The sequence below is a fragment of the Chiloscyllium plagiosum genome, chromosome 30 (assembly GCF_004010195.1).
Source record: "Chiloscyllium plagiosum isolate BGI_BamShark_2017 chromosome 30, ASM401019v2, whole genome shotgun sequence".
Lineage (NCBI taxonomy): Eukaryota > Metazoa > Chordata > Chondrichthyes > Orectolobiformes > Hemiscylliidae > Chiloscyllium > Chiloscyllium plagiosum.
Genome location: NC_057739.1, coordinates 40162742 through 40182277, shown reverse-complemented (window position 1 = coordinate 40182277; position 19536 = coordinate 40162742). Strand labels below are relative to the sequence as shown.

The 19536-nt window shown below is 42.9% G+C and overlaps 1 protein-coding gene across 6 annotated transcripts in view; it reads left to right on the top strand.

Moving 5' to 3' along the window:
- Window positions 1–19536, top strand: part of camsap1b (calmodulin regulated spectrin-associated protein 1b) — a 112070-nt gene that overhangs the window by 81448 nt on the left and 11086 nt on the right. For all 6 annotated transcript variants that reach the window (XM_043720467.1, XM_043720471.1, XM_043720469.1 and 3 more), the window contains 4 exons: window positions 478–562; window positions 2237–4799; window positions 10546–10682; window positions 12224–12432. In XM_043720467.1, coding sequence (XP_043576402.1) covers window positions 478–562; window positions 2237–4799; window positions 10546–10682; window positions 12224–12432 — 2994 coding nt within the window. The remainder of the gene's footprint in view (window positions 1–477; window positions 563–2236; window positions 4800–10545; window positions 10683–12223; window positions 12433–19536) is intronic.

Genomic DNA, 19536 nt, shown 5'->3' with positions numbered 1-19536 from the left:
TGCAATCTTCTTCCCGCCCTCTCCGCCCCCACCCCAGTCTGACCTTTCACCCTCACCTTGACCTCTTTCCACCTATCACATTTCCGACGCCCCTCCCCCAAGTCCTTCCTCCCTACCTTTTATCTTAGCCTGCTGGACAAACTTTCCCCATTCCTGAAGAAGGGCTTATGCCCGAAACGTCGATTCTCCTGTTCCCTGGATGCTGCCTGACCTGCTGCGCTTTTCCAGCAACACATTTCCAGCTCTGATCTCCAGCATCTGCAGACCTCACTTTCTCCTCCAATATAATGTGAGAGTATATTTTTGCAATATTTAATATATTTTCAATGTGTGGTCTTTATTTTGGGTATAAGCTAAATTAATCAAAGAAATTCAGTGGATATAATAAACAGCAAATGTTTGGAGCCAAATCTGAATATCTTCAAATTAAACTGAGTTTGATGTGCACCTAGCATTCTCTTTATTTTAAATGATTAGATACTAGACATCGTTCAAATTCCCTAACTCGAGTTGATGGGCAGCCAAGAGGTGCAGTGTTGGCCTGGCAAGAAAGGAAGCCAAGGTAAACAGAGGAAGGCTTTATTTTCATTTGTTTACTTTATTAATGATGTTTGCCTTGTCTTGAGCTACACATAAATGGTACTTTCAAGATTTAATATTAGTCTTTTGAATATAAACTGAATCCGTGCCAAATAATTACAGTTAAAAGGTGTGGGTTAACCAAGGTTTGAATCTTGTTTTCTTTAAATTTGGCATCTGGTAATTACTAGTTCTAGCTTTCGAGCCTTGAGTTAGCATTAGATTAGATTTCCTACAGTGTGGAAACAGGCCCTTTGGCCTAACCAGTCCACACCGACCCTCCGAAGAGTAACCCACCCAGACCCACTTCCCTCTGACTAATGCACCTAACATTATGGGCAATTTAGCATGGCCAATTCACCTGACTTGCACATCTCTGGATTATGGGAGGAAACCGGAGCACCCGGAGGAAACCCATGCAGACACTGGGAGAATGTGCAAACTCCACACAGACAGTCGCCCAAGGTTTGAATCGAACCTGGGGCCCTGGTGCTGTGAGGCAGCAGTGCTAACCACCATGTCGCCCCTATTTCATCACTCTGCTGAATGGATGAAGTAGCCCACACTGCGGTAAAAGTAATGTTGCCATTGCCCTATTGAGCGATAGGCCATTCTCTCATGAGAGAGAGAAACAACTGCTGGTGAATTTAACCTGAGGGTTATCATGCCTAGGGTGAGGGGAGTGGTTGAGAAGGAGAGTCCTTCATTGTAACCTCAACCATTGTGAAAATTGAACCCACACTGTTGGCATCAATTTGCATTGCAAGCCAGCCATCCAACCAACTAAGCTAACTGCCCCGTCCCGTGTAATTTCTTTTTCTCGATACTGAATTAATTTGTTGATTTGCTAGGGTCAATAGAGTAATGTTTCTGAATAACTACAGCTAGTCACTTGGGGTTGGAGTCACGGTATATTGGTAGAATCCTTATTTTGAGAGATCTGACATTGCATGTATCCAGCACACAGGTGTTAAACAAGACAAATAAAGATTATTCCCAGCAGCTCTATTACATGATGATTATTACTATAGACAGGCAGATTTCACTGTTTCCATAATGCAGGCAGTGTGCCTAAAACAAATCCTGGAATGTATTTATCTTCAATTTCAATTGGTATTTGTCAATTATCAGTTCCAGAATGATGATATACATTTTCAAATGGTGCAACTTATAAATCCAATTTTGCAACAGACTTTTATTGCTGTGCACTGGCTCCCTCTGCAGCATGCTCTAAGCAAAACCAGCCTTCAGTATTTATTTATTAATGAATGAAGATGAAACATGTTTCTTAGGATGCAGTTATTTGCAACAGAACTACCACTGTCACTCATTTTTCGTAACTTGAGTATTTCCCACTTATATAATGTTGGGAAATTGTATACATTACCGTAGTGAGTATAACTTTATATAAATGAATAAGTCTTTTAGTTATTATCTTTCACCTATTTCGTTGGTATCTATTATAGTCGCAGTATAGTTAATTTTACTTTTCTCTCTTTATTTAAACTGGTACAGCATGTATTCTTCTTCTAATTCGCAATATAATAAATCTACAGAATATGTTTACGAACAGTCCCATCAATAGATACATTTTCACAATACATGAATGTATACATTGTTCAGGTCTTGTGGCTAAAGCTGTTCATTCTTTTTTCAGACCCTTGTCTCAGCCGACACCATTTGCCCTTCATTATGCAACTGACAGTGATGTAGATGCTGGCTCTGGAGATAGCATCAGCCTGGCCAGGTCCATTAGCAAAGACAGTCTTGCATCCAATATAGTCAATGTAACCCCAAAGCATCAGTCTCAGCTACTGTCTCCACCTGCAGAAAGCAATGGGAAAAGCTTGCTAAAGAATGTTGACATGGATGATGAGGATGATGAGGAACTTATTGCAATAATTAAGTCAGATGGAGAGCTGCTTAACAATTCTGATCTTGAGTTACAAAGTGTTTCGTCAAAAGTCACAAGTCAAACCTTGCCATCAAAGTCTCCCAAAAGACTGCAAAATGACATTGAAGTAGCAAACCAATCTGGTGGATTCTTTTTAGAACCTTTAATGCCTGCAGTCTTAAAACCAGCCAAGGAAAATCTCCTCATTGTTAACAAGTATGAAGAATGTGGAGAGCGAAGATGCAGACCTTCCTCAACAAAGAGAATAACAGATGGACAGTTGCCTTCAACACGCAAAAAAGCAGAAAATGTCAATATGGAGTCAGATATTAGCAGGACTTTCACTCCTATAACCAGCTCTGACTTTATTGTAGTGTCTGACTCAGCCAGTGAAAAGACACGGCGACATCTTGAAGAATCCGGAGTTTCCTTAAGTAATTTTAGGCCTTTAGCTAGTAGTAGTGTTGAAGCTGCAACTCAGGGGGAATCTGGGGGCTTCTTCCTTCATACTGGTGATCTTGAAGAAGGGTTGGATGGTATGTCAATAAATAATGAAACCACTGTGGGAAACAGTAAACCGCATGACACAACATGGATTATGAATATGCAAGATTCTGATTCAGAAGTGCTAGATATGGAAGAGGCTGACCAAGACCTAGTTACTGATGAGGAGGTCCAACAAGTCAGAAGTGGGTACAGTGGAGAAGAGGAGTCTAGAAAATTGCATCATGATATGAAGGTGAAGGAACATGAGGACAAGGATGGTGCCAGTGGTCGTTCCAGTCCTTGTCTGAGTACAATTTCACAAGCTAGCAGCACGTCCATGACCAGTACCAGTATTAGAATGACCAACTTTGCTGAGCGTAAGCTACAAAGACTTAACAGTGCTGAGGCAAAATCTAGTGCAAGTAGTTCTCAAAAGACCACTCCAGATGGGTCAGAATGTTGCCCTTTACCCATGATGACATGGAGGCAGAAACGAGAACAGAGTCCCAATAGACAGACCAAAGACAGTGCTCAGATGCTGGCTTCCGAACTTGTGCAACTTCACATGCAGCTTGAGGAGAAACGCAGAACAATTGAAGCTCAGAAAAAGAAAATGGAAGCACTCTCTGCCAGACAGCGGCTAAAATTGGGCAAAGCTGCTTTCTTACATATTGTTAAAAAGGGGAAGAATGAAGGGATTCCTCAACCACTTAAGCCTGAATACCTTGCAAAGGAAGCTGAGCTTCCAAGTAATGAGGAAACTGTTGCTCTAGTATGCCAGTCACCTAGAGCAGATGAAGATCTTGTGAACAAAGAAGCCAAAGAAGATTACTTAAAACAGCTGGAAGAAGGAGGGGCGAAAGATTTACGTGAGAAAATCACAGAAAATGATATCCAAGAAAGCATTGCGGCAGTTAGGCAGCGATGGTTAAAGGAATCTTCACAGGCTGCTCAAGATGTTGACAAGAACAAAGTGAATTCTAATGGTTTTGAGGAAGGCATAGCAGATGTTGATATGAACGAATATAATCGGTCTATTGAGAAACTTAACGAAACGCTGAGCAACCTTCAGTTCGAGATGCACAAGCTTTCGCAGCAGCAAGAACTCTTGATGAAGCTTAAGGACCAGGCACCAATCACACCCCTACCAAATGTTAATCGCAATCTGCAGGACCAAAAGTTCAGGCAAGCTGTACAGGTCGTGGAACCTCTATCACCCACAGGGGGTAGTCTACCACAAGCTATACGTAAACAGCCACGCAGCGCTCCATTGAAAAGTCCTCGTTCAGCAAGGCCAACAGACTTAAAAGTGCCTCGGGATTCTAAAATGCAAGGCTCTTTTCGGATTATCACACCCACACACAATGTTGAAACTCTACCCCATCTACGACCGTCTCCAGGTAGTAAACCATTAAAGTCTGAGATTGATGATAATACTGTTGATGGTAGTGTTAGCACAGGAACTTCTACAGAGCATATGTCTGAAAGGACAAAGGATGCTGATGGCCTAAAGGAAGGTGATGAAGGTAACCAGCGGACATTGGTGCTTTCAACAACCCAAAAAGACAGTTATAATTATTTCTATGAACAAATTAACACTGAGGCAGTAATTAGCACCCCCAAAAAAGCTGAATATCCATCACTTATCTCTTCGGATAGATCAGGAAAGGAGAATATTCCTATTGAGGAACAAACCAAAAACAAGGCAAACCTCATTGAAGTGGATATCTCTGAACTGAAAGCACCAACAGAAGGCGAAACATCTGAAAGTCAAGGCCTTTCCACCAGTCATGTGATCTGTGAATCTGATCAGAAGTCTGGATTAGGCTTTTTCTTCAAGGTTAGTCATACTTGAACTTAAAATAAACTTTAATAATTTTACACTGTTCACAAGATAACATTTGTCTTTCAGGAAAGTATTTTTCTACATGGTGGTTAATTATTTCTGATTTCTTGTCACCTGAGTGCTCTGACTTCATTGATTTAAGTAGGTGCTGAAGGTCCTGTTGCACTTTTTGGAAAAAGGGCACTGAGTTCTCCCATATTGCAACCAGGATTCCTTTGCCAACTAACAATGAAAATAGATCAATTGGTTACTTTTTACTTTGCTGTTTGTGAATTTTATCATATATTAAATGTCACATTTTCCTGAGTGACAACTGATGTAAGAAATTGCTTTTATGAAATAAATACATACAAAGTCCTTTGGGATGCTTTCAAGAGCCATTATAAGACACTATAAGCAAAAACTTATTACCATGTACATGGAATTAATTTCATTCTCACAAGGACCACTTAATTCTGTGCTACAGACATGGAGTTGTTAGGCTGTGTAACACCTGTTATTATTTGAGTTCCTCAGGAATTTGAATGAAATTTCGTGAAGTGTCCTTTTCTATTGATCACCCTCAAAGTCGCTTTAAAATAATATCCATAGTATTCTTTGAACTCTTAAGGAAATACTGAACAAATGTTAATATTTCAGAGCAAGGAATCTTTCAGCAAATAATTTATCCCCTGAATCCCCAAAGCCTGTCACGCATTTGCAAGGCACAAGTGGAGAGTGTGATTGAATATTCTCCACTTGCTAGAATGAGTGCAATTCCAGCAACACTTGAAGCTTGATACCATCCAGAACAAAGCAGCTCGCTTGATTGGTACCACATCCTCACTCTCCACCTGTGATGCTCAGTAGCAGCAGTGTGTATATTTACAAGATGCACTTCAGAAATCCTCTAAGGCTCCGTAGACAGCATCATCCAAATCAATGACCGCACCTAAGTATCTGCTGCCTTTGTATTTCTACATGAGTGTAACACCACCTGCAACTAAGAAGCCTTAGTAGCATAAACATACAAGAGGCATCTAGGCATACAAGTCTACCGTTCCCTGAAAATGGCAACGCAAGTGGATAAGGTGGTCAAGAAGGCATATAACATGCTTGCCTACATTGGCTTGTAGCACCTGAAGCATTTATTTATGAGCACTCGCTCATTGCAGTTGGTAGAACTTGTTATTGAGTTCTGCTGGCAAATAAGTGAGTATGTTACCAGATACAGTTGTTGATGCAATGCTACCTGAATCTGATAAAATGAAGTACTGATGCTAATGGTTCACCGTTAGTATCAGAAAACTACAAATTCGCGGGATTATGTCTTCTCAATAGCATTCCATTTTGTCAAGTTACTGTTCAACAAACTTTGTTCCTATATGTGTGCTCATTTAGTGTCACGATTTTGCTCATGCTATTTTGATGTGTAAAATGCATTGGCAGCACAGTACAGTACACGATGTCCATTTTAGAAATTGGAAAGTTTGTTGCATAGTTTGGATATGCTTTTATTGACATTTTTGGAGCTGTGTTGCACCATGAATTAGGCTGCTGTGGTTCTGTTCGCCGAGCTGGAAGTTTTTGTTGCAAACGTTTCGTCCCCTGTCTAGGTGACATCCTCGGTGCTTGGGAGCCTCCTGTGAAGCGCTTCTGTGGTGATTCCTCCGGCATTTATAGTGGCCTATCCCTGTCGCTTCCAGTTGTCAGTTTCAGCTGTCTGCTGTAGTGGCCGGTATATTGGGTCCAGGTCAATGTGTTTGTTGATGGAGTTTGTGGATGAGTGCCATGCTTCTAGGAATTGCCTGGCTGTTCTTTGTTTCGCTTGCCCTATAATGGTAGTGTTGTCCCAGTCAAATTCATGTTGCTTGTCGTCTGCGTGTGTGGCTACTAGGGATAGCTGGTCGTGTCGTTTCGTGGCTAGTTGATGTTCGTGGATGCAGATCGTTAGCTGTCTTCCTGTTTGTCCTATATAGTGTTTTGTGCAGTCCTTGCATGGGATTTTGTACACTACATTAGTTTTGCTCATGCTGGGTATTGGGTCCTTCGTTTTGGTGAGTTGTTGTCTGAGAGTGGCTGTTGGTTTGTGTGCTGTTATAAGTCCTAGTGGTCGCAGTAGTCTGGCTGTCATTTCAGAGATGTTCTTGATGAAAGGGAATCCCTCTGTCTTAATGGCGCCTTTTTGTCTCATCCATTTTAAATATTTTAACTGTAAAACCACTTGAGACAGCTTCTTGCAAGTTCCTCTGTCGTGAACACTTTCTCTATCACCTTGAAAGGCAGTTAGCTGCTTTTGCAGTGCTGGAATATTCTTCCATTCGTTCCTCAAGCTTGGAGAGAGAGCCTGCCCACTCATTCTTCACTGGGTGATGAAACCTTCTGGCCACTGTCTGATCCAGATATATGACCATTCTCCTGAGTGCAGGCTTTTGACTCCCATTGATACTGATGGTGGGTCCTGATGCCCGTGGGCTAATCCTGTCCTGGGTAGTAAAGCCAGACACTTATGCTAATCAGCGTTAAATATGAGTTCAGAGAATTTCAGCACCACTCTTTAAAAAAGATGTGAAGACTTTGCGGACTTTTGCTGAACTGATTCCAGGAAAATGGATTGTAGTTGTCCAGGTGGACTGCAGTAGCTGTGGTTGTTCTTGGAGAAGGCTGAGAGGAAATTTGCTAAATATGTTTAAATCAAGGTTTACAATAGTGATTGAAGAGAAACTATTACCTGTGGCTGAAGGGTTGATAGCCAGAGAGAACAGATTTAAGATCTTGGCAAAAGCACCAAAGGTGAATGGGGAAATGCTTTTTTCATGTAATCTGATCAAAGATTTGGTATGCACTTACATTGTGCAAACTAATTCAGTATTACTTTCCAAAATGCAATTGGGTAAATACTTAAAGGAAAATAAATACTGGAATATGGGGTGCCTGGTACATACAACTAATCAGATTGTCCTTCAGAAAAGCTGGCGCGGTCTCAGTGGGCTGAAGGACTTATGTATTATTTAATACAGTGGCACACAGCAGTCTTGTGAGAAAAGTTACTATTTGTGGAAGAAACAGGCCAGTAGCAGCAAGGATTGCTGAGGGATAAGAAACAAAGGGTAATGGTTAATGGCTATTTTTCAAGTTATAGGAAGGTTTATAGTGGAGTTCACAGATGGTCAATTTTGTGAGTCTTGCTCATCCTGGTTGTCTATTAATTATCTAGACCTTGGTGTGCATGGGATAGTTTCCAGTTTGTGGATGATACCAAACATGGAAGCATTACAAATTGTGAGGGGGGGAGTGAGAAACTACAAATTGGAATATTAGGTGACTGGGCAAATAATTGATAGATAAAGTTAAATGTGGAAAGGTATGCAGTGATGAATTTTGGTTGAAAACAAAACATGGAACTGTAGTGTAAAATAAGATGTGCAAGAATAGAGAAAACTGGGTGTATACATCACAAAAGTCACAACACCTGGCAGCGCAGGTAGACTGAGCAGTTAATAAGGAGGAGAAAGTGAGGACTGCAGATGCTGGAGATCAGAGCTGAAAATGTGTTGCTGGAAAAGCGCAGCAGGTCAGGCAGCATCCAGGGAACAGGAGAATCGATGTTTCGGGCATAAGCCCTTCTTCAGGAATTCCTGAAGAAGGGCTTATGCCCGAAACGTCGATTCTCCTGTTCCCTGGATGCTGCCTGACCTGCTGCGCTTTTCCAGCAACACATTTTCAGCTCTGAGCAGTTAATAAAGCACACAGTATCCTAGGCTTTATTAATAGACATGTGTTGTACAGGAGCAAGGAGGTTATGCTTAACTGTACAATACACTAGTTAAGCCTCAGCTGGAATATTGTTACAATTCTGGGTTCTGCACATACAACGAATGCAATTGTATCGGAGAGATTTCAGAAGAGGTTTTGCAAGAACGGTTCCAGGGATAATGAAGATAGATTGCTAAAATTTAGTTAATGTTCCGGGTCCAGTGACCCTTCTTCAGAACGGTTCTCTGTTTTCTCTCCGTGAATGCTGCCAGACCTGATTTTTTTTTCCAGCAGTTTCTGTTTTGTTTGATTTCCAGCAACTGCAAATTTTTTTTGATAAAGTTGGGACTGTTTCTTTGGATGGTAGAATCTCTACAGTGTGGAAACAGGCCATTTAGCCTATCAAGTCCACACCAACCCTCCAAAGAGCATCTCGCCCCCCTATCTTATCCCTGCATTTTCCATGGCTAATGCCTGCACATGTCTGAACACCTAAGGGTCCATTTTTAGCATGACCAATCCATCTAACCTGCACATCTTCGGATTGTGGGAGGAAACCAGGGCACCCAGAGGAAACCCACTCAGACACAGGGTGAATGTGCAAACTTTAGACAGTCACCCAAGGCTGGATTCAAACGTGGGTCCCTGGTGCTGTGAAACAGCAGTGCTAACCAATAACTAACAAGCTTACGCCAAGAAGGCTAAGAGGAGATTTGGTAGAAGATTTCAAAATCGCAAGGACTGAACAGAGTACATAGTGAAAAGCAGTTTCACCTCATTAAAGGATCGCAAATGAGAGAGCAGGGATATAAGATGATTAGCAAAAGCAACTATGCTGTGTGAAAGAACACACTCTGTAATTGTGGTAAAGGCAGGGCATTTGCTGATATTTTTTCTGAAGTAACTATATTCAGGGTTACAGGGGCAAGGCAAGAGAATGACACTCAGTCATAATGCTTATTCACTGAGGTATTGCACGCATGATGGGCTGAATAGTCCTCTTTTGAACTATAACAATCTAGTGATTTACTAAGTGTTACAACAGTATTGTAATTTTGTTTGGTTGCATTTCATTTGAGGGATATTTTCTGATAAATTGAACCTTTAATCCATTTGTAAAGTGTTTTATTTTGTAGTTTGGTGCAAACATGCTACAGTCAGCCAAAAATAGGTCAGTATACCTCTGATGTAAAAGCCAGGTGCTGCTTAAAACAGTTTGAAAGTTAAATGATGGTAGAAACCATCATTTATTTTCCAGAAATTGCAAGATTAACTATCCGAAAGCCAAAATGTCTGACATTTTTGTGTGTTGAATATGAAGAACTCCATTTAATCTTGACTTTGTGGTGTTCTGAGTTCAGACGTTTGGCCGTCTGCGAAAGTGTAGTAAGTGTAATAAAAGTATTTCTGCTTAAATGCCACCAAGTGGTGAGAGTTGAGAAACTGCATCTCCTCAATTTACAAGGTAATATACAGTACACTACTGTAGTGTCAAAAATTAGGCAACACAATATTCACTAGTAGCCCTATACCTTTCTATTACTTCAGTGTAAGCAGAGACCTACAAAAATTGAATGGATTTTCGATGGAAGTACTAAGTCCTTTCATTTTCCAGATAGCCAAAGGTGTTTTAGAAAGGACGCGACTATTGTTGTTGCATGCTTTTTATTTACTTGCCACTGATAATTTACAAGCATGTTCCAATCTGCAAATGTCCCTTAACAATTAGTAATTAAACTCCGTGTTCTGAGGAGAGATATTTACAGCAATTATATTTTATGACTTTAAAAGAATGGGGCAATTCCACTTCAGAGTAGAATAACAAAGCATGTTGCTTGATAAATGGTTCTGTCATTGCAAGATAGCCATGGGATATATTTCAGAATGTACGAGAAGATATTTGAAATTAGTTTTTGCAATTGTGTGCCAGTCTAAAGTTATGATTGATAGTTTTCATCTTGTGCCTATTGTGCCTACCCTGTTGTTCATTCTTTGCTCCCTGCAGGATGATCAGAAAGCGGAAGATGAGTTGGCAAAGAAACGGGCTGCATTCCTTTTAAAACAGCAGCGCAAAGCAGAGGAAGCTCGCTTACGAAGACAGCAGCTGGATGCTGAAATAGAGCAGAAACGCGATGAAGCAAGGTGAGGCATCGTTGAGTTTTAAATAGAACTACAGATATTGCTCGTAGTATCAGATACGACCCCAGTGGTTCTGTGCTATAAGCTGGAAGTTAAAATCCGTTAAAAACTACTGATTTGTGATCTTTACTGCATTGAAACCTATTTTTGCCAATAATTAAGATGCAAGGGAAGACAACTGTTAAAGAACATGTGATATAAGTTGAACCGTAACATTTGAAATAGTTATTGATAAAACAGTTCACTTGGGTTAAGCCCATCGAAATTATGAGAATGTAACACTTTCTATTCTGATAAATGTACTGCTTGCTTTCAATAAACACCTGTTTCCTGGTTTGACTCTTATTTGCAGAGTTTTCTTCAACTTTAGTAACTAAGCAGTCGGCTTAAGTTTTATAGTGCTGCTCTAAAGTAATTGGTTATTCTGCTCCCAGATTTACCATAGTTTCTTTTAAACTAGCCTTTGATCTAATTTTGATCTAATTTCTCCTGTCCTCATTGCTGTTTAACTTCCTTTTAAATTATGCAATGTATTTTTGCCATATCTGATCAGAGAGCTTGGCTATGTCATTATTATTGAGGCATCCTTTTCACAAAGGCTGCTCAGTATAGTAGAGTTAATTTTCCCTTTGCACTCTACTTCATTTCTCCCAGAAGTTTCCAGTCCACCAAAAGGAGGCATGAATAGAGATGTAGTGAAGGGATGAAATTATACTTGGGTGTATAAAGGAATTTATCAGAATGAGTGGGGGACCCAAGGGAGCTGAGAGGTAAAAGGGAGAGGGATGGAGCTGGGGAGCAAGGTAGCTGGGAATGCAATAGGTAGATGAAGGTGGGGGGGGTGGGGGTGATGGTGATCGGTCGGAGTGGAAGGTGGAGCAGACAGGTGAAAAGAAAGATGGATGTTTCAAGAGGGCGGTGCTGAGTTTGGAATAATTAATGGAAGGATCCTTTGGGGCCTTGGATGGACCACACAGGATCAATGTCGATTTCATCAGTTTCCTGTGTGGTCCATCCAAGGCCCCAAAGGATCCTTCCATATCCGGCAGAGATTTTCCTGCTCCTCCAAACACTTCATCTACTGCGTCCGTTACTCTCAGTGTGGTCCCCTCTGCATTGGAGAGAGAGGACACCAACTTACAGAACATTTCAGAGAACATGTCTGGGACAGATACACCAATCAACCCCACTGCCTTGTGGTCGAACACTTCAGCTCCCCCTCCCACTCTGCCAAGGACTACAAGTCCTGGGCCACCTCCACCACTAAATTCTAGCCACCTGACACCTAAGAAAGAACCCCTCAACTTCTGCCTTGGGACCCTCCAACCACATGGGATTAATGTCAATAATACCCAGGGCATTGCCTCACCTAAATTGCTTAAAAACCTAGGTATTTATTTTCAGTACAAAAGCTAAAAATGTTGTTTTTTCAAAATGTATTATCAAGTGATTTTCTATTCAGGGTCTTTACAAATGTATATTTGACTTGTGATCTTCACAATACACTCCTGTTAAAAACATCTAAGTCATTTTTGTTTTAAAAGGCGCAAAGCTGAAGAAGACCGGATTCGTAAAGAAGAGGAGAAAGCACGGAGAGAGTTGATCAAACAGGAGTATCTGCGGCGTAAACAACAACAAATTCTTGAGGAACAAGGACTTGTTAAACCCAGGCCTAAAGTTAAGAAGCAGCGCCCAAAATCAGTGCATCGGGAGGAATCTTCTAGCGAACCCCCATCTCAATATCCTTCTACCCGTAAGTCAAAATGAAGCAGGAAATTGTATGATAGAATCCCTACAGTGTGGAAGCAGGCCATTCGGTCATCAGGAGCACACCGATCCTCCAGCATCCCATCCAGGCCCATCTCCTGTCCTATAGCCCTGTATTTCTCATGGCTAACCCATCTAACCTGCACATCCCTGGACACTCCATCTAATTGCACATATTTGGACTGTGGGAGGAAACCGGAGCACCCAGAGAAAACCCATGTAGACAGGAGGAGAACATGCAAACTCCACCCAGATAGTAGCCTGAGGCTAGAATTGAACTCCGGTCCCTGGTGCTGTGAGGCAGCAGTGCTAACTACTGAGCCACTATGTCCCCAAAATATTATAAATATCAGATTTTCAGACGTTGTAAATGCCTACTGTTATTGTATCAGTGTGAAGTCGATATAGTTGAACATTGAGATTAAAAATAATGCAGTGTAACTCTGCAATGTGTTTTTGCTCTGACTTGCAATTGCATTACAACTTATTTTCATAAGATTCCCATGCTGTGCTGTGTTCTCATTGCATTTTGAGTTGGCACGAGACCAGTATAATCATATATTGCAAAATTCAGTTCTAAAAGTATCAGTATGACTGTTTAGGTTACCCTTAAAGCTAAACGTCAACACATTCATTATTGTGCATGCGTTTTTGAAATGGTAGCTGAAATCCATATTCGACCCACCCCCACCAACCGCTTTTTTAACATACCTCTTTATAGAAATTGAAATGGTACCACATGTTTAAGGTACCTATTTTGCTATTAGAGAATATCTTCCAACTCAGGCAGCGGTTCCCTGTCAATTCTTTCAAAGTGTGGATTTTCAATAATAGATGTCTAAACTCTGCTGTCCTAGTCAAGTGAATACAGACTGCCATGATTGCGGATCCAAATCAACTAATTAGTAATTACCTTGATAATCTGCAAACACAAATTATAGGTGCAAACTGTATGCAAATGACTTCGAATGCAAATTCTGCACATCCTGGGAAAGTTCCTTCAAGGTGGAAAGTAGCAGGTTTGACCAAACTATTTAAGGGATGGAGAGAGAAAATGGAGCACTTCAAGCCTGTTAGTTTAACATTGGTATGGTTGGGGAAAATGTTAGAAACAATTATAAAGGATGTGATAACTAGACACTTAAAAACTGTATAATTGGGTAGAGTCAGCATGGATTTCTGAAGAGGCAGGCATGTTTGACAGATCTCTTGGGAGTTTTTTTGAAGATGTTACTTGTGCCATCAATAAAGGAGAACAAGTGAATGTAGTATATTTGGATTTTCAGAAGGCTTTTGACAGGACATTAGTAAGCAAATTTGAGAACACAAAGCATTGGGAGTAATATGCAGTTATGAATTGAGAGTGGTTTAACAAACAGAAAACCGTAAGAATAAACAGGCCATTTTTAGGATGGCAATCTGTCACTAGTAGGGTAATGAAAAGATCACTGCTGGGGCTGAAGTTGTTCATAATTGCGAGAAAATTATTTGGTGGAGTCCAAAGAAATTTACACATTTGCTAATGGTGCAGTTCCTCTCAATTTTGGAAGTTCTCAGGAAGACACAAGGAGACTTCAAAGGGATTTGGGCAGGCTGAGTGAATAGACAAGGGTATGGTAGGTAGAATATAATGTGAACAAGTATGAAGTTTTTTTGATAGGAAAAAACGCAAAGACTGCGTACTTTTTAAGTGGTGACAGGTTCGGGAGTGTTGATGTCCAAAAGCAGTGGGTGCCTTTTGTTGATGAGTCACAGAAAGCTAACCTACAGTTGCAACAACCAGTTTGAAAGGCAGATATATGTTGGCCTTCATCACAAAAGTAAAGCTGACTTGGTCCAAATGAATGAAGCCTTGGTGAAACTGCAGTTGGAGTATTCTGTACAGTTTTGGTCACCTTGCGCTGGAGTATAGCAGTGGTTTGCCACCTTATTTCTTAAGGTAGCAGATTGAGGAAACAGGGCCTGTATTGAAGGCTGTGTAAGTTCAATCATTTGAGCATGTTCAAGACTGAAATCGATAGATTTCTGAATGCTAGTGACATCAGTGGATCTGGGGATAACAATGTGGCATGATCTGTTGAATGGTAGAGGCTCATTGGACTAAATAGTTGCCTCCTCCTCCAATGTTCCTATCTTCTAGGTGGAAAAGTGGGTGAAAGAATCCTTAGATTCTTTTAGTCAAAGAGTCATAAAGCATGGAAACAGACCCTTTGGCACAACTCACCCATGCTGACCAAGGTTCCTAAACTGACTGAGTCTCATTTGCCTGTGTTTGACCCTCTCGACCTTTCCTTTCCATGTATTTTTCCAAATTTCCTTTAAATTTTGTCATTGTATCTGCTTCTTCTATTTCCTTTGGCAGCTCGTTCCATTAATGCACCACCTTTCGTGTGAAAAAGATGCCCCTCTGTTCCCTTTTAAATCTTTCCCCTCTCACCTTAATTTATGCTCTCTAGTTTTAGATTCCTCGACCCTGGGGAAAAGTCTTTGGATATTAACCTTATCTATGTCTCTCATGATTTGAGAAACCCTATCAGGTTACTCCTCAACCTCTTAACACCCCAGGGAAAAAAGTCCTGGCCTATTCAACCTCTCCTTATAACTCTCACTATCCAGTCTCGATAATGTCCTTATAAATATTTTTTAAACCCTTTCCAGTTTAGTAACAGCCTTCTTTCAACAGAGTGACCAGAATTGTACGCAATACTCCAAATGTGGCCTCACCAACGTTTTGTGCAGCCGTAACATGATGTCCCAACTCCTGTACTGTCTTTCACCTGATGAAAACAAGCATGCCAAAAGCCGCCTTCATCACCCTACCTAACTGTGAGGCCACTTTCAAGAAGTATGTAACTGCACCCCTTGGTCTGTTTATTTGACAATGCTCCCCAGGGCCCTACCATTAACTATATAAGTCCTGCCTTGGTTTGTCTGACCAAAATGCAACACTACATTTATCTGAATTAAACTCCATCTGCCATTCCTCAGCCCACTGGTGCCTCAGTTGATCAATATACCCATTGTACTCTTGAGATAACCTTCTTAGTGAGATAATGCCCACTATACTACCAATTTTGATGTCATCCACAAACTTACTAACCATACCTCAAATATTCTCATCCATGTTGTTTGTATAAATGACAAACAGCAGTGGACCCAGCACCAATCCTTGTGGCACACCGCTGGTCACAGGCTTCCAGTCTGAACAACTCTCTACCACCTCCTGTCTCCTACCAGAAAACCATTTTTATATCCAGTGGGCTAGCTTTCCTGGGACTCCATATGATCTAACATTGCACGGCATGGGCAAGTTGGGTCGACTGGCCTGTTTTCAAGCTGTAAACCTCTGTGACTACTAATGAGCCTGTCATGTGGAACCTTGTTAAAGGCTTTGCTAAAGTCCATGTATGCAGTGTCTACCGCTCTGCCTTCATCTATCTTCTTGGTTTCAGCTGATTGTCGCTATGGCTCCTGATATGTTAGTTTTCCGTAAATGTATTGCTAAAATGGATCAATTATTTTCCTTCATTTTGTATATTACTTGTTTTTTCACATGAATAGTTTATTCAGGAGGAGAACAATGTTAATTTAATAGCAAGGGTTCATTTTTTCTCTTTTAAAATTTTATGAGCATATAAATCATATAGGCCATTTGGCTCTTCAAGGAGAAAGTGAGGACTGCAGATGCTGGAGATCAGAGCTGAAAATGTGTTGCTGGAAAAGCGCAGCAGGTCAGGCAGCATCCAAGGAACAGGAGAATCGATGTTTCGGGCATAAGCCCTTCTTCAGGAATGAGGAAAGTGTGTCCAGCAGGATCCTGCAATTCCAATGCTCCTCCCCCAAGTCCCTCCTCCCTACCTTTTATCTTAGCCTGCTGGACACACTTTCCTCATTCCTGAAGAAGGGCTTATGCCCGAAACGTCGATTCTCCTGTTCCTTGGATGCTGCCTGACCTGCTGCGCTTTTCCAGCAACACATTTTCAGATTTGGCTCTTCAAGCCTGGTCTGCCAGTTAGTAAGAAAAATGTGTTGCTGGAAAAGCGCAGCAGGTCAGGCAACATCCAAGGAGCAGGAGAATCAACGTTTCGGGCATAAGCCCTTCTTCAGGAATGAGGAGGGTGTGCCAAGCAGGCTAAGATAAAAGGTAGGGAGGAGGGACTTGGGAGAGGGGCATTGGGAGTGCGATAGGTGGAAGGAGGTTAAAGTGAGGGTGATAGGCCGGAGAGGGGGTGAGGGCAGAGAGGTCGGGAAGAAGATTGCAGGTCAAGAAGGCGGGGCTGAGTCCGAGGGTTGGGACTGAGATAAGATGGGGGGGGGAGGGAGGGGCAATGAGGAAGTTGGAGAATTCTGCATTCATCCCTTGTGGTTGGAGGATTCCTAGGCGGAAGATGAGGCGCTCTTTCTCCAGGCGTCCTGTTGCCATGGTCTGGCGATGGAGGAGGCCAAGGACCTGCATGTCCTTGGCGAAGTGGGAGGGGGAGTTAAAGTGTTCCACCATGGGGCGGTTGGGCTACTTGGTGCGGGTGTCCCAGAGGTGTTCTCTGAAACGTTCCGCAAATAGGCGGCCTGTCTCTCCAATGTAGAGGAGGCCACATCGGGTGCAGCGGATGCAGTAAATGATATGTGTGGAGGTGCAGGTAAATTTGTGACGGATATGGAAGGATCCCTTGGGGCCTTGGAGGGAAGTGAGGGGGGAGGTGTGGGCGCAAGTTTTGCATTTCTTGCGGTTGCAGGGAAAGGTGCCGGGAGTGGAGGTTGGGTTGGTGTGGGGTGTGGACCTGACGAGGGAGACGCAGAGGGAGCGGTCTTTTCGGAACGCTGATATGGGTAGGGAGGGAAATATATCCCTGGTGGTGGGGTCCATTTGGAGGTGGTGGAAATGACGACGGATGATACGATGTATCTGGAGGTTGGTGGGGTGGTAGGTGAGGACCAGTGGGGTTCTGTCCTGGTGGCGATTGGAGGGGCGGAGTTCAAGGGCGGAGGAGCGGAAAGTGGAGGAGATGCGGTGGAGAGCATCGTCAACCACGTGTGAGGGGAAATTGCAGTCTTTGAAGAAGGAGGCCATCTGGGTTGTTCGATATTGGAATTGGTCCTCCTGCACTACACTGGCACCACCCCCCACCTTTTCCTCCGCTCCATCGATGACTGTATCGGCGCTACCTCATGCACCCACGAGGAGGTTGAACAGTTCATCCACTTTACTAACACCTTCCACCCCGACCTCAAATTTACCTGGACCGTCTCAGACTCCTCCCTCCCCTTCCTAGACCTCTCCATTTCTATCTTGGGCGACCGACTCAACACTGACATTTACTATAAACCGACCGACTCCCACAGTTACCTAAATTACACCTCCTCCCACCCTGCCCCCTGTAAAAACGCCATCCCATATTCCCAATTCCTTTGCCTCCGCTGCATCTGCTCCCTGGAGGACCACCTCCAAAGAGACCCCACCACCAAGGATATATTTCCCTCCCCTCCCCTATCAGCGTTCCGGAAAGACCACTCCCTCTGCGACTCCCTCGTCAGATCCACACCCCACACCAACCCAACCTCCACTCCCGGCACCTTCCCCTGCAATCGCAAGAAATGCAAAACTTGTGCCCACACCTCCCCCCTCACTTCCCTCCAAGGCCCCAAGGGATCCTTCCATATCCGTCACAAATTCACCTGCACCTCCACACACATCATTTACTGCATCCGCTGCTCCCGATGTGGCCTCCTCTACTTTGGGGAGACAGGCCGCCTACTTGCGGAACATTTCAGAGAACACCTCTGGGACACCCGCACCAACCAACCCAACCACCCCATGGCGGAACACTTTAACTCCCCCTCCCACTCCGCCAAGGACATGCAGGTCCTTGGCCTCCTCCATCGCCAGACCATGGCAACATGACGCCTGGAGGAAGAGCGCCTCATATTCTGCCTAGGAATCCTCCAACCACAAGGGATGAATGCAGCTTTCTCCGGCTTCCTCATTTCCCATCCCCCCACCATATCTCAGTCCCAACTCTTGGACTCAGCCCCGCCTTCTCACCTGCAATCTTCTTCCCGACCTCTCCGCCCCCACTCCCTCTCCGGCCTATCACCCTCACCTTAACCTCCTTCCACCTATCGCATTCCCAACACCCCTCCCCCAAGTCCCTCCTCCCTACCTTTTAGCTTGGCCTGCTTGGCACACCCTCCTCATTCCTGAAGAAGGGCTTATGCCTGAAATGTCGATTCTCCTGCTCCTTGGATGTTGCCTGACCTCCTGCGCTTTTCCAGCAACACAGTTTTCGACTCTGATCTCTAGCATCTGCAGTCCTCACTTTCTCCTGCCAGTTAGTAAGGTCATGGCTGATCATCTTGTGTTCTGAATTCCACATTCCTATCTATCCCTGTTAAACGTTGATTTCCTTGTTGAACAATAATCTATCTACCTCTGCCTTAAGAAAAATTAATTGACTCTGCCTCCACACAGAGGGAATAAACTCATCTCTCTGGTAAAACGGCAAAACCTAATTCTAAACTAATGAAGTCCATCTACCAGTTTTTGGCCCATTAGCAACCTACACATCCTTGCTATGTGACCTTCACAGTGTACTTCCTCCCTTTCTTTGTGTGATCTGCAAATTTAGCCATCGTCAGTCATGATACAAATTGTAAAAAATTTGATGGCCCGGCACAAGCCCTTGTGAGGCCCCACACATCATCTGCTGCTGGTTGGACATAAACCATTTGTGCATACTCTGTTTCCAGCCAGGCAGCTAATCTTCTGTCCATTCTACTGTGTTGCCCCCATATTATGAGCTTTTACATTGCACACCTTGTTTGTATAACGTTCTGGAAATGCCTCAGGAAATTCAAGTGCAGCACCTCAAGAAGCTCTCTTATATTCACATCGAAGACCACTGCTTCAAAGAATTCCAATAAATTGATAAACTGGGTGACCATTCTTAAAGGAGAAAGTGAGGTCTGCAGATGCTGGAGATCAAAGTTGAAACTTTATTGCTGGAACAGCACAGCAGGTCAGGCAGCATCCAGGGAACAGGAGATTCGACGTTTCGGGCACAGGCCCTTCTTCAGGAATCAGTCCCTTCTTCAG